Source organism: Alternaria hordeiaustralica (assembly GCF_023758085.1).
Source record: "Alternaria hordeiaustralica strain BMP 2776 chromosome Unknown scaffold_34, whole genome shotgun sequence".
NCBI lineage: Eukaryota > Fungi > Ascomycota > Dothideomycetes > Pleosporales > Pleosporaceae > Alternaria > Alternaria hordeiaustralica.
The window spans coordinates 294422-308034 of NW_026056806.1; the positions used below are offsets into that span (position 1 = coordinate 294422).

General features: G+C 27.6%; 1 protein-coding gene across 1 annotated transcript; it reads right to left on the bottom strand.

Annotated features, from left to right (window-relative positions):
• Positions 1–1552: 1552 nt before the first annotated feature.
• Positions 1553–3137, bottom strand: J4E84_010002 (uncharacterized protein; the record flags this gene model as incomplete). Its single annotated transcript, XM_049392561.1, has 3 exons — positions 1553–1851; positions 2122–2996; positions 3055–3137. 3 exons carry the CDS (start codon positions 3135–3137, stop codon positions 1553–1555), a joined length of 1257 nt encoding a protein of 418 aa, XP_049239791.1.
• Between the last annotated feature and the right edge of the window lie 10476 nt (positions 3138–13613).

Here is a 13613-nt window from a genome sequence, read left to right on the forward strand (position 1 = left end):
GCGATCAACGACGCCATCGACGAAGGCATGCCAGAACATGAGAATGAGAGCAAGGTTTTTGGTCACTTCGGATACGATAACGAGTAAGTTTCCTTCAGAATATTCAGTTTGCGATCAACAAGCCACAGGATTGTTTGAAATCCAACCTGGAACATGGAACCGTCATTTACATCCAGACCTGGAAACGTCTTGCACCATTTGCAAGCACCTACGCGTGAATGGACTCTTTATTGGTATTCTGGAATCCTCAACCTCGAACATCGCAAGGGCCAGTCTGTTAAACGAAGGGCGACAAACGCATTTGCATCGTGGCAACTCGTTGCTCATTGTTCGACATTGAACGACCTTGCGCAACGAGCTCCGACTGGAGTGCCCGACTACTCGTTCGGCTGACCGTTCTGGAGATTTACACTGTGATCTACGCACTCTTCTGGTACTTCCAAGGGCCTGCCTCTACCGTCGAGCAACGGTTGAATCGACTGGTCTCCTACATAGCGAGGTTTATAGCATCGTTACTCTATCAAGATATCCGGCATGCGGCACTGGCAACGACCACACCTCCCAGCCTTATTACACAGATATCAGGTGACGGACGTACGTTCATTACTCTCACATCAAGTACAGCATCAGAGATTCAATCTTCCACTACATGGCTTCTCTGGACACGACCCAAGCTGTTCGCTCCGAGGACTCAATCTGACTGGAACGATTGCCTTTACTATATTCCGGACTATCATCGCCCGATGTGTCATTTCTAAAGGTAAAGCTTGTTTAGTTCTTCCCGTCTATTCTCAATGCGAACCATCTCATTACAAACGACAATGCCAATATCACGGCAAGAGAAGGACACGAGCAGGCTCAGACTATCGCAAAAAGATTCTCCCAGGGCCTTTCGGCCAACAGCATCACTCCAAACCTTACACAAGAGATACAATTGAACCGCTCCTCCACAGAGTACCAGGATCCCCATTGAGCAACTAGTTCGCACTTTTTCATCGTGTTTTACCTGGCCACGACGTATATTAGCCGGAGAAACCAACCCCTCGCCATCTGCCTGTATCAGCATCTTAGCTGAGCCCTACTCAACCTGGTGACTTCCTGCCTATCTGGCGTGATCATGATACACCTTGGACCGTCGTTGTATTTATTGATAGTTTTCGACCTGAGTACCTCATCGTCTGGAACACAATGGAGACCTAGTTCTTTGGTTCTCGATCTCCAGAGTCGACTCTAACGTCAGCAACGTAGGCATTCAGCACTTTCAACCGTATTTTCGCCCAGATCTCGAACCTTCCAAGCACCATTTGGCGAACATGCGCCATTTCAAGATCAACCGTAAGCATGAAGACAAAGGCCCATGATGATTGTAGACTCACCATTGTCTAGTCGCATTACTCCAACCCCCCACATCGCGTCGGAGAGCTATTCCCAACCCAGCTCCTGCTCTCCTACCCGGTCCTCACCTGCAAGCCCACAACGCTCAAACAGACGTCGGCGCCGCACATCAAACTCTCCGTCTTCCCGCACCGATCCAATCATTGGCCAAGTCACCCTAGCGGGAAAGTTCAAGTGTCTCAACGAAGCCTGCCTCGACGATGGTGACGACCTTACCTTCAACCGTCATGCTGACTTCAAGCGACACCACGAGAACATACACGCGCGTCGTTCGATCGAGTACTTCTGCCCAGAGTCCGGCTGCGTGCGCTCCAGGAATCCAGTAGGTGGTAAGAAAGGCAGAGGCTTTAGGGGGAGGAAGGATAAGATGAATGAGCATCATAAAGCCGTTCATCATAAGGAGGGCAAGAAGCGGAAGAAGATCGAGGAAGCTGATGACTGCGTTGAAGATCAGAGCTGTGATGACGGTCCTGGGTCTCGAAAGGTGAAAGCCACACGTACGTCCGGGACTTCGTGAGCATCATATTTGTGGCGGGCTTTCGCCTCGTACACTTTGGTCTTTACGCCATTCTTAGCGACTGTTCTCTCGTTTCATTCCTATCGCATCATGATTGCGCTCTACATATCGTCTAGCAAACTTCTATTATGTATTACAAAGCCCATCTAAGTTCCCATTATATCTTGAAAGCAAAAAAGAAAATGTACAACATCATTACTGAACCCAACCTCCCTTCTCCATCTCCTCCTTGGTATACTCTTCCAACCGCTCCGCAAGCTTCCCATCCCTCGCAGGCTTGCTCTCGCACGTTGGCTCCCCAAAACGCCCGAAGATCTCAAGATACCCGCCACTCTGCTCCGCTTTCATTTCACCACCCGCAACACAGTAAAGACTATTATACGAGCCCCTATCCGACGACCAAAACATACCAGTCTTTCGCAGGACGGTGATCACGCCCTGCATGGCAAGATTCGATTTGTTAACACCCTCTTGCAGATTCGTCTCCACGAGCCCCGGATGCACACACGAAGTCCAGATTTCCCCCTCGTTGTTGGTGGCGCTTGCTGACCCCGGACCGTACGCCTTGTGAAGCGACTTGGTATGCAGGATGTTAGCGAGCTTACTCTGGCCGTAGCGAGCCATGTCGCCCGCATCTTTCAACGCGGGGTTATCGAAGTTAATCCCGCCTTTCGGCGCTTGCAAGTGTCCGGACGAAGTGAGATTGACGATGCGCACGCTTCCGGGGGGAAGCGTTTTGGATGTTGTCAGCATCAAGGGAAGGAGGTGGTGTGTGAATACCCAGTGCGACAGGTAGTTGGTCTGCCACTGTGCTTCGTGCCCGTCTTGAGTCAGCTCGAAGGGCGTTGCCATGATGCCGGCGTTGTTGACGAGGCCGTGCAGCGCGGTCTCGAGCGTGAGGAAACGTTGCGCGGCTGCGACAACGCTGGTGAGGTCTTTGAGATCCATTTGTAGAAGGTCGATGTGGGCGGAGGGGTGCATCTTCTTGATTCTGGCTATTGCTTCTGTGCCCTTGTCTACGTTGCGAGCGCACATGTATACGTGCGCGCCATGTTCTGCGAGATGGGCTACGGTGTAGTAGCCTCTGTTGAAGGTATTGTTAGTTGAATAGGTCATTCACTAATGGCGTTTGCAACACGTACATGCCTGAATTTCCTCCAGTAACAATAAACACTTTGTCCTTGAGATCAGGGAGAGCGTCGGGGCTAAAGGTTGTGTTAGGCATAGTGGAAGTTGAACTGATGCAAGTCTAAGCGTGATGCGTTCCATACTCAGATGCGAGGACATGAAGCATTAAATAGAACAATAAAGACGGTGTTTGCACATGCGGCATCCTATATCCGCGTCGGACGAGGTAGAGTTGAAGCGCAAATGGTGGAGACTTTGGGGCGCAGCGAGCAATGCAGCTTCAACATGGCTGTAGCCTACGGTCCAAACGCGCGGAGAAGCACGCCGTACGTTGAGTCTCTCAGGTTGACGCGCAGAGCACCCCTCCTCCGTACGAGCATGGCGTGAGAGGTTCACCTTTCATTTGACAAACGGAGATAGGTTATTGGGTGAACGAACTTTGGCGGACGAGAGCGAAAGGATGTATTAAGCTTGTGAGCTGATTTACGAGGACTGTTCTGGGTTCTGCGTACGAGCGGACCAAGCCTTGCAGGGCGCAGAGAGAGTTGTCCGCGTCGCGTAGATGCATGTTAGCTTAAACGAGACCTTAGATGCCTCTAACACGTACGTAGGCTTAAAGCGCTTTATTATAGTAACTACTCTACAAATATCTTATTCTGTAAAGAAATCTAGCAAGATTTATTATTTAATAACACTATTTAGCTTATTATATTTTAATAGAAATAAAGTACTATATTAGCTACTTAAAACAAGATATTAATTATAGAAATATAGAAACCTTTTACTAAAGTAGCAAAGATTACTAAGCTATTATAGTAATAATATAAGTTTTATATTATTTAAGATATATAATATAAAGCACTACTAAGCTAGCTATACTACTAAGCTAGCTACTTTTTCTTAGTATTATAAATACTATATATAAATAGTACTATAATTATAATATATAATAAAATTTAATTAGTAAGAAAGTAAAATTAAACTTACTTTTATAGTTTATATCTTAGGTTAATTTTAAGTTTTATAATATACTACTACTACTTTTAGCGTATAATATTAGTAGCTTTCTAATAAGCTTAAGAAAATTAAGTATTAAGCTTAAGTACTACTAAGCTATTAAAAACTTTCTTTTATAAAAAAGAAAACTATTATATAATATATTCTTAAGCTAGATATATAAGAATTTACTTTTTAGTTTTATAAAGTAGTAGATATTATAAATAATCTACTAGCTATATATAGTAATATACTTATTAGTAAAAACTAAGTAGAGTACTTTATTTAGTATATAAAGAAGCTTAAAATAGTTTTTAACTAAGTAAAAAATTACTAAAGAATACTTTAAAAAGATCTAAAAGTTATTAGTATTTAGTTTAAGCTTATATAAAAGATAAAAGCTAAGTATAGAGTTTTTAATACTAATATTTATAACTTTAATAAAATAAGCTTCTAGATAAGTATTATTAGCTTAATAAAAGTAGTTATAAGCTTAAAGTATTATATAAAACTAAACTTAATCTAGCTAAGTAATTATAAGTAAGTTATAGTTATTTAAAGTATTTACGCTATAAAGTATATAACTCTACTTTTTATTATTTATAAAAAATATATTTATATCTTAGTATAGTATAAGAAAACTTTAATACTATATAACTAGAAGCTTATTATATTAGAGAATAGCTAAAAAAATAATTAGCTTAGCTTTAAGTAGTTAAAGTACTTTAATAAGTATATAAAGTTATATTAAGTAAAGTTATATAAGCTTTTTATCTTAAGTAGCTATAAAAGCTACTTTAACTAGAATTTTAAAAACTACTACTTTATATAAAAGATTTTAACTCTCTATATACTTACTTATTTATTATATATACTTTAGCTATATAATATAGTATATTTCTTACTATTAAAACTAGAGTACTTTTAGTATATATAAGACTTAGTATACTAATATATTTACTATATTAATAAAGAAAGCTTTTTTTTAGCTTTTAAAAATATATTTTTTACTATATTTATATATAAGAACTATAAGAAAGCCTTTAAAGTAGTAAAGCTAGTTTCTATTAATATATAGAGAGTTTTTAATTATCTTAAAGTTTACTTTTATATACTACTACTAGTTACTTTACTAAAAATACTTTAGTAGTTAAAAATACTAAGTAATATATATAAATTTAAGTTATAATTAAAGCTAGTAAAAGAAGTCTTTATATAATCTCTAATAAGTACTTAAAAAAGCTTCTTAAAGCTTATTAAAGAAGCTAAAAAAATACTATGTAAAAATGTTTTTATTAAAGCTTATTTTTTTTTTTTTTTTTTTAAGTCTTAAGCTTTACTTATTAGAGTATATTACTATTTTATTATAATCTTATATTTTAAGTAATAATAAGTACTTTACTCTATACTTATAGACTATAATAAAGTAATTAAATAAATCTATTTTTTTATTAAAGCCTATATATAAAAGCTTAAAAAGTAAGTAGTAAAGTTAATAAAGTATAAAAAGTATAAAAATAAGTAAATTTTAATTAATAGTATACTAAAGTTTAGTATAAAAGTATTATAAGTAGCTAAAAGTACTTTTACTACTTATATAAAGTTTAAGAAAGATAGTAGTAAAAGTAGTTAAAAAAAAACTTAGTTAGCTTAATAATACTCTAGTAATTATAAAGAGACTAAATATAACGCTTATATATATTAGAAAGATATTAAAAAAGATTTTAAATTTAATATAGCTACGTTATATAAAGAATCTATAGAGAATATAGAGTAATTTTATATTTTATATATAGTATTTACAATACTAAGAAAAAGTAGCTAGCTTAGTAGTATAGCTAGCTTAGTAGTACTTTATATTAGATAAAGTAAGAAGCTAAAAAGCGCTTAAGCTAGATTTTAATAAAGGCTAGAGCTATAAGATTATATTAAGACTTATTTTAATATTACTTAGAAATTAAGATATTATACTAATAGTAATTATATTATAATATTACTAATAATAGTATTTTTAAAAGGTAGTTAGGTATAGAACTTAATTTAATATATTATTTTATATATAATATAATAAAATACGTAAAGTTTATTTTAGAATTAATATATAAAATAGTATATAAGATAGTATATAAATTAAGTACATAGAAGGTAAATATTAGTATAAGTATAGTAGAAAAGTGCTAGCTAAGTAGCTACTTAAGATAGTAGATACTTATAATACTATATAGCTTTAGTAGACTTAAAAGCTCTTAAGCTATATTAACTAAATATATATAGAGAATTTGTTTCTACTTAAACTAGAAAGTAGAGATTAAATACTCTAGTTACTAAGAATAACTTAAATTTAGCCTTATTAAGACTCTGTTTTTAACCTAGTATAGTGTAGCTTATAGAAGCTTTAGTACGTAGTAGAAATATTATTTTATAGCTAATAATTAATTTAGTAATAATAAATTAACTTTATAGAGATTTTTAGTAAGATAAAGAAATAATATAACTAGTAAGAGATAACTTCTATAATAACTTATTATTATCTATAAGACTAATAAGATATTATTACTATATATTAAATAAGTTAGTAATATTTTAAAGTTCTAATAATATAACTAGAAAAGGTAGTAAAGATAAACTTTTACTAATATTTAAGTATTAAAAATTCGTTACTATAAAGCTATAAAAGATGTTTCTAAGCTAGTTATAAGCTAAGAAGTATATATAATTATAGTCTTATACTCTAAAAGTATCTTAAGTCTATCTACGCTTCTAAAATACCTTAGTACTAAGATAGCTCTATAGCTAGTATATATAGAGAAGACTTAACTATTTTTTAAGATAGCTATACTAAACTCTAAGCTTTAGCTTCTGTTATATTATACCTCTTAAAGTAGATAGAATCTTTAGTTATACTATTTTAAGTATACTAGTAATAGATTCTACCTCTCTAGAGCTAGCTTATAGGCTATAGAATTATTAGCTTACTAATAGATTATAGTAGATAAAAATCTACTTTATAAAGATAGATATTAGAGTAAGTCTAGAAAATATATAAGACAAAGTAAATACAAATAGAAAAGAAGCGTAATTAAAAGATTAATAGTTCTATATTATATCTAAGATACTAGTATCTATACACGTATATAACTTAACTATAATTATTCTTTCTAAAATATATTTCTCTTTCTATAGACATTTTAATATCTTAAACCTAGACTAATAAACTACTATATAATACTACTTTATTTACTTAAAAGTTCTTTAATAATTAGCTTTATATATCTATAAGTTTAACCTTTTTATTTGTTTTTAATTCTAGAAAGCCTTTAGAACTTCTTTTGTATTTATCTAACTTTTAGAAATCTTCTTACTAGTAAAAAGAATACTTAAAGTACTTATCTATTATTTATTTCTAGAGACTAAGTTCTAGCCTTCTTTTACTTATATAGTAGATTTAAAGATACTAAGCTATATTATATAGACTTATTCTTTATAACTACTCTAAGAATATATACTACTAGAGACTAGAAAAGTATACTAGTAATAGAGTATATTTAAAGTATATAAATATACTCTATTATTTATCTACCTTATAAAAGTCTTTTAATGCTAATATATCTTTATAAACCTATACTAGATAAAAAGAAAACTATTTAATTTAGTTTATATATTAAAAACCTATAGTAAACTTACTAAATCTTTCTCTACTTTTCTATAAATATATAGTGTAAGTACTAATTTTAGTTAATAGTCTAGAAAGCTATTAGTAAAAGATCTTAGCTATAAAGTAGTAACACTACTATATCTTTATACGTAGTAGTTATTATATAAGTATTCTAAGAAAAAAGATTTAATTTATATATTTAGACTGAATCTAGAGATTCTTAAGATTAAATTTAGAGATAATTAGAATTAAATCTTAGTTCTAGAAAGTAATAGGTTATTATATAGATATAATTAAAGTTAAGAAGTAGTTATTACTAGCTAGCTAAAGCTACACAATTACTTAGGTTCTAGAGTTTTTACTAAAAACTTAATTTTATTTTTTTTAAAAAGTATTTAGTTATTATATACTAAAACTTATTATTCTCTATTATATTCTAGGTATAATTATTATAAGTTTAGTTACCTGTAAAGCTAATATATATTTAATATCTAGTCTTATCTTAGATTAGATTTATTAATCTTATTCTAATTATCTAATAATACTATTTTAGTATTAGTGCTCTATTATTTTTATATACTTACAATTTACTTATATTCTTTTACTTTCTAGTTACTATATTAATTAAATATTTTTATGCTAATAATTATTATTTTAACTTAAAATTTTCTAGTAAGAAAATTTAGTAATTAAAGACTTTGTTTTATTCTTACTATATCTAAGCAACTTAAAAGCTATAAGCTTATATTTACTAGTGTAAAGATTAAATTATATTTATATATAAGAATTATCTTAGAGAAGATTTTTAATTATTATAGTATATAGTACTCTTGCTATAACTATATAATTAAGATAAAGAAGCTATAAGTATCTATTCTTTTTTACTCTTAAGGTATATTAAGTATTTTAAATATATCTAAAAATATATTTATTTATACTTATTAATATCTTAAAACAAACTTTAAATTATCTTTATAGTAGTAAAATAATTATTAAGAATTCTAAAAAGTATTAAAAGACTTTAAGCTATTATCTTTTAGAATAGCGTTTTTTACTTTTATATAAACTTTATATATATTACTATTAGAAATAAGTTTATTAGTTTATAAACTACCTCTATACTTTCTTATATAACTTTCTATTTTACACTAGAATAAGAAAAAGCTTAATACAATATAATATATAATAATAGATATACTACTATTAGAACTTATAATATATTATCTATCTACTATACATAGAATACTATCTTTATTAACTAGTAACTATAATATAATAACTATTCTTTAGTTATATCTTTACCTACTTTAGTAGAACTATAATACTACTACTATATATCTAATAGTATTTAAATACTAATAATAGTTTAGAAAGGCTTTTTAATCTTAAATTTATTATTTATTACTTTTTTAAAAAGAAATTTTAATATAGACTACTAATAGTAAATATAACTTTAGCTCTTAATTTATTCTCTTTTTTCTAAGTTAAAATAACTTTTTACTATATACTTTGTTAATATAGCTCTAAAGCTCTTAGGTCTACTAAACCTATATAGTATCTTTAACACCTACTACCTTAGATAGCTACTTAGCTAGTACTTTTATAATATATCTATATTTATTTTTATTATAGTAAAGTGTTAATTTAAAGTAATAAAACTTTCTCTCTAATGTTTACTATATATATAAATAGTAATAATATACTTATAGAGAGTAATAGTAATAAAGATATCTTTAGTAGACTTAAAGATTAACTAAGAGATAGTAGTAAGCGTATAGAGCTATAGAAATATTAAAATTTTCTTAAAAGTTAACGTAGAAGCTTTCTAAGAAAAAGCTTTTAGTAGAAAGAGTTAAAGTTAGAGTATAGCACTTTTCTTTTAGCTATAGAAGTAGATAGATAGAAGTTTAGATAGCTACGTAGGTAAACTCTAGGTCTAGAGTAATATTAAATTATAGTACTTTACTACTATAAAATACAAAAAGATATTTACGTAGGTAGACCTATCTTATCTACTACTTTATATACTATAAAAAATATTTTTATCTATATATACTTAAAATGTTATATAATATTAATTAGAAATACTAATATTCTAAACAAAGCCTTATATTTAGCTACTTTTATAGCAATACTATTACTAGTAATAGTAGAATACTATTATTCTTATTATAATAATAAAGTACTTTACTATTTATATATTATAATATTTAATTAATATTTTATACTAATTTTATTAGTTCTAATTAAATATATATGTATAGTTCTAATCTATCTTATATTCTACTAGCGTCTATCTAGATCTTATACTTACTATTATTTCTTTTTCTTAAGCTATACTACTACTCTCTAAAATAAGACTACTTACTTCTTTTTTTAGTAGCTTTTCTAGCTATTTTAGCTACTTATTTATAAAGCTATTATTATATATTATCTTTACTTACTATTAGCTTAAACTTATTACTACTTACTCTTTATACTTATATACTTTATATTTTTATATTTTAAAATAACTATCTAAGTATCTTTAGAACTTATATATTTAATAGTTTTCTTATTTTTATTTTATAACTTACTACTTTTTTTTTCTTATAGTACTTCTAAATTATCTAAGTATTAGAATTAATAATATTTATTATTTGCAAGAGGCTACACGTAAATCTCTTTTTACTAGTTTTTTAACTAGTTAATTTATATTTATATATATATATATAAATATATATATACTTCTATAATATTTATTAGCTTTCTTTAGAAGTTCTATAGAAATTAGCTATACACTTTAGCTAACTTACTAGTTTCTTACTTACTAGGTTTTTACTTTAGATAGAATATTTAAGAATATACTCTTCTTTTTAGAGCTCTATAATTTCTTTTATATAGTTTTACTACTACTCTCTTATAAGTAGACTTTTTATTTTCTAGCTCTTTCTTCTCTTATTAGCTCTTTAGCTACTATACTTTAATATATAACTTAAATTAATTTAAAACTTATACTAGAATCTAGCTACTTAACTAATATCTACTATAATTATACTTTCTTTTTAATCTATAGTTACTATAGTTTCGCTTACTATCTCTTCTTAAATATAAAATTCTATAATTATACTTAATTATAGCTATACTTAAGTTCTAATTACGTATATAATAGAATAAATATAAATAGTATTTTAACTTTAAAGAAAACACTTAGTTATTAGTATACCTAAAATAAGTTTCGCTAAAGTTTTAATAATATATATATTTCTAGCTACTAAGTAATCTATAATATTTAGATCTAGCTTATAAAAAAACTACTTTATCTAACTAATAAGATTTTGTAAGATAAAGTTCTAGTAAGTATTTTTAGTAAACCTATATATATAAAGTACTTAGAAGAATATATTAGATATAGTAGAAACTTATTATTCTAGAAAGTATAATATTATAAGTTACGTACCTCTTAAAAGTATATATAATAGTATAGGTTATTAAAATAGTAAAATAAAATTATAAATTTTACTATAACTCTATCTATTATATAAATCTAAGTTAAATTTATAGAGAAATAGTAAGTTACTTTAGAAGTAAGTAAATACAGAAAATTAATAATAGAATTATCTAGTTAGGTATTAGTAGGTATAATATAACTAATAAGAAGATAAATCTTAGATTAAAGATATAATTACCTTAAAGACTAAGAAATTAATAAATAAATTTATATAGCTTTAAGTATTAGCTTTTAGATACTATTTTATTCTAAGGTAAATAAAGTTCTAATAAATAGAAGAAGTATACTTCTACTAAAGTTTTAGTATATACATTCTAAGTAAAAGCTTTAGAAATATACTATTTAACGAATTTTAAGCTAATTAGCGCGTATAGTTATATTATAATATTTTTATAGACTTAAATAAAAATTCTCTTTTATAGTACTTAAGTACTAAAATAGCTTTCTAGCTAGCTTAAATTTAAAAGCTTTTATAACTTTAGAATTAGTAGCACTAAAACTATAAGCTTTAGTCTATTTATTCTTAAAAGTAGATAAAACCTCTAGTTAAATTTTATTAAGTATACTAGTAATAGACTATATTAATTTAGAACTGTAAAGAATAGATAGGTAACAAGAACTATTCTCTAATAATAGAATATAGCTTTGTTAGAACAAAGTAGTTAAATACTATAATAAATAGTATAACTAATAAAGATTGCAATAAAGTAATTGTAAAGTAGATAATAGGTAAAAGGTAATATTATTATTACTAGGTAAAGAATAACTATAAAGAATTACTATTTCTTTTATAGAAAATAGCTACTAGTATAATTATATAAATATCTACCTATTTCTGCCTAGAGATAAGAATTTATAATTAAATCTACTTAATTTCTATTAATTTCTAGATTTATAATCTAAGTCTGCTAAATTCTTCTTATCTTCTAGATTTATAATCTAGACTAGTACTAATTATATTAGTTTATGCGTTGTATTGTATAGACTAATAATTAGTTTATTACTAGATTTTTTAGTAATTATAGAAAAAGAGATAAGAAAAATAAAAGTTATTATCTTATATAATAACTCTAATAATAGCTAAGCTAAGATAAATAGAAGTGTTTTAGAATCTTTTAGTATAGTAAATTAAAACTAGCTACTAAAATCTTAATTACGTAAGTAATTAGATTTACTAGGAATTTTTCTAATTTATTAAGAAAAAATAATAAGTGTAATTTTTACAAAGCTTAATAATAAAAAGATAATAATAACTAAGTTATTATAATCTTTAAAATTAGCTTTTTAGTTATATACTAGTAATATAAATCTTAAGTACTAAGTTAAGAGCTATGTAAGTAGGTAAACTTAGAAAGCTTTTCTTTAACTACCTATAATATAAAGATTACTTCTAAATACTAAAGTAGATCTAATAATTACGCTACTATATATATATAGTAAGTAATCTTTTATTAACTATATATTAATTTCTATAACCTTTTCTAAAGCTTTAAAGAAATAAGTCTAATTTTATAGTATATAATATACTTAATAAATAAGCTTTATTTATTTAGATAAACTCTTTAGATATATTATATTATTATTAGAATTCGTAATATCTATAGTTCTAAGCTATAGTAGAAAGAAACTAAATAATAGCTAAGTATTAAGTACTAAGAAGCTATTAATATACCTACGTATAAACTAACCTAATATTCTACTTAGTAATTAGTTAAACATTCTATATAGTTATTTAACTTCTAAGACTTGTAGTATTTTCTTCTTTAGAAGAAAATAAAAAGAAATACTTTTTATAATCTACTAGTATAAAAGCTAATTATTTTTAAGCTAGACTAGATTTACTCTATAGAGCGCTTAGTTAGAAGAAAGTAAAATATAAATTATAATAAGTATAAATATATAATTTCTAAACTTTTTACTAAGTTATACATTAATACCTTAAAATACTAACTAAATTTTTTTCTTCTACTATAACTCTAACTATTTTAAATTTATAGAGCTTTTTATATCTATATAACTTACTATTAGTGTAAGTTTAAAAACTAGCTTTAAGTTTTAAAGAGGTATGTATAGTTCTAAAGTATCTAATTATATACTTAGTTATAGTAACTTAGTATTACTTATATACGTTAGTTTTAGTACTTAGACTACTAGATATAAAGCTATTTAACCTTATCTAGTCTATCTCTTAAAGAGAATAGAACTATAGATAATACTAGTAATATATACGTAGATCTATTTAATATAACTAATCTAAACTATATAATAGTAAGAACTAATACTATAGTAGCTAGAGCTAATATTATATTAGCTAGTATAGATATAATAATATCTACTACTAAAAGAAGAGTAGCTATTATTAGAAATAGAGTAGTAGCTATTATTAGTACTAAGACTATAGCTAATATAGTAGCTAGCACTATATATTATAT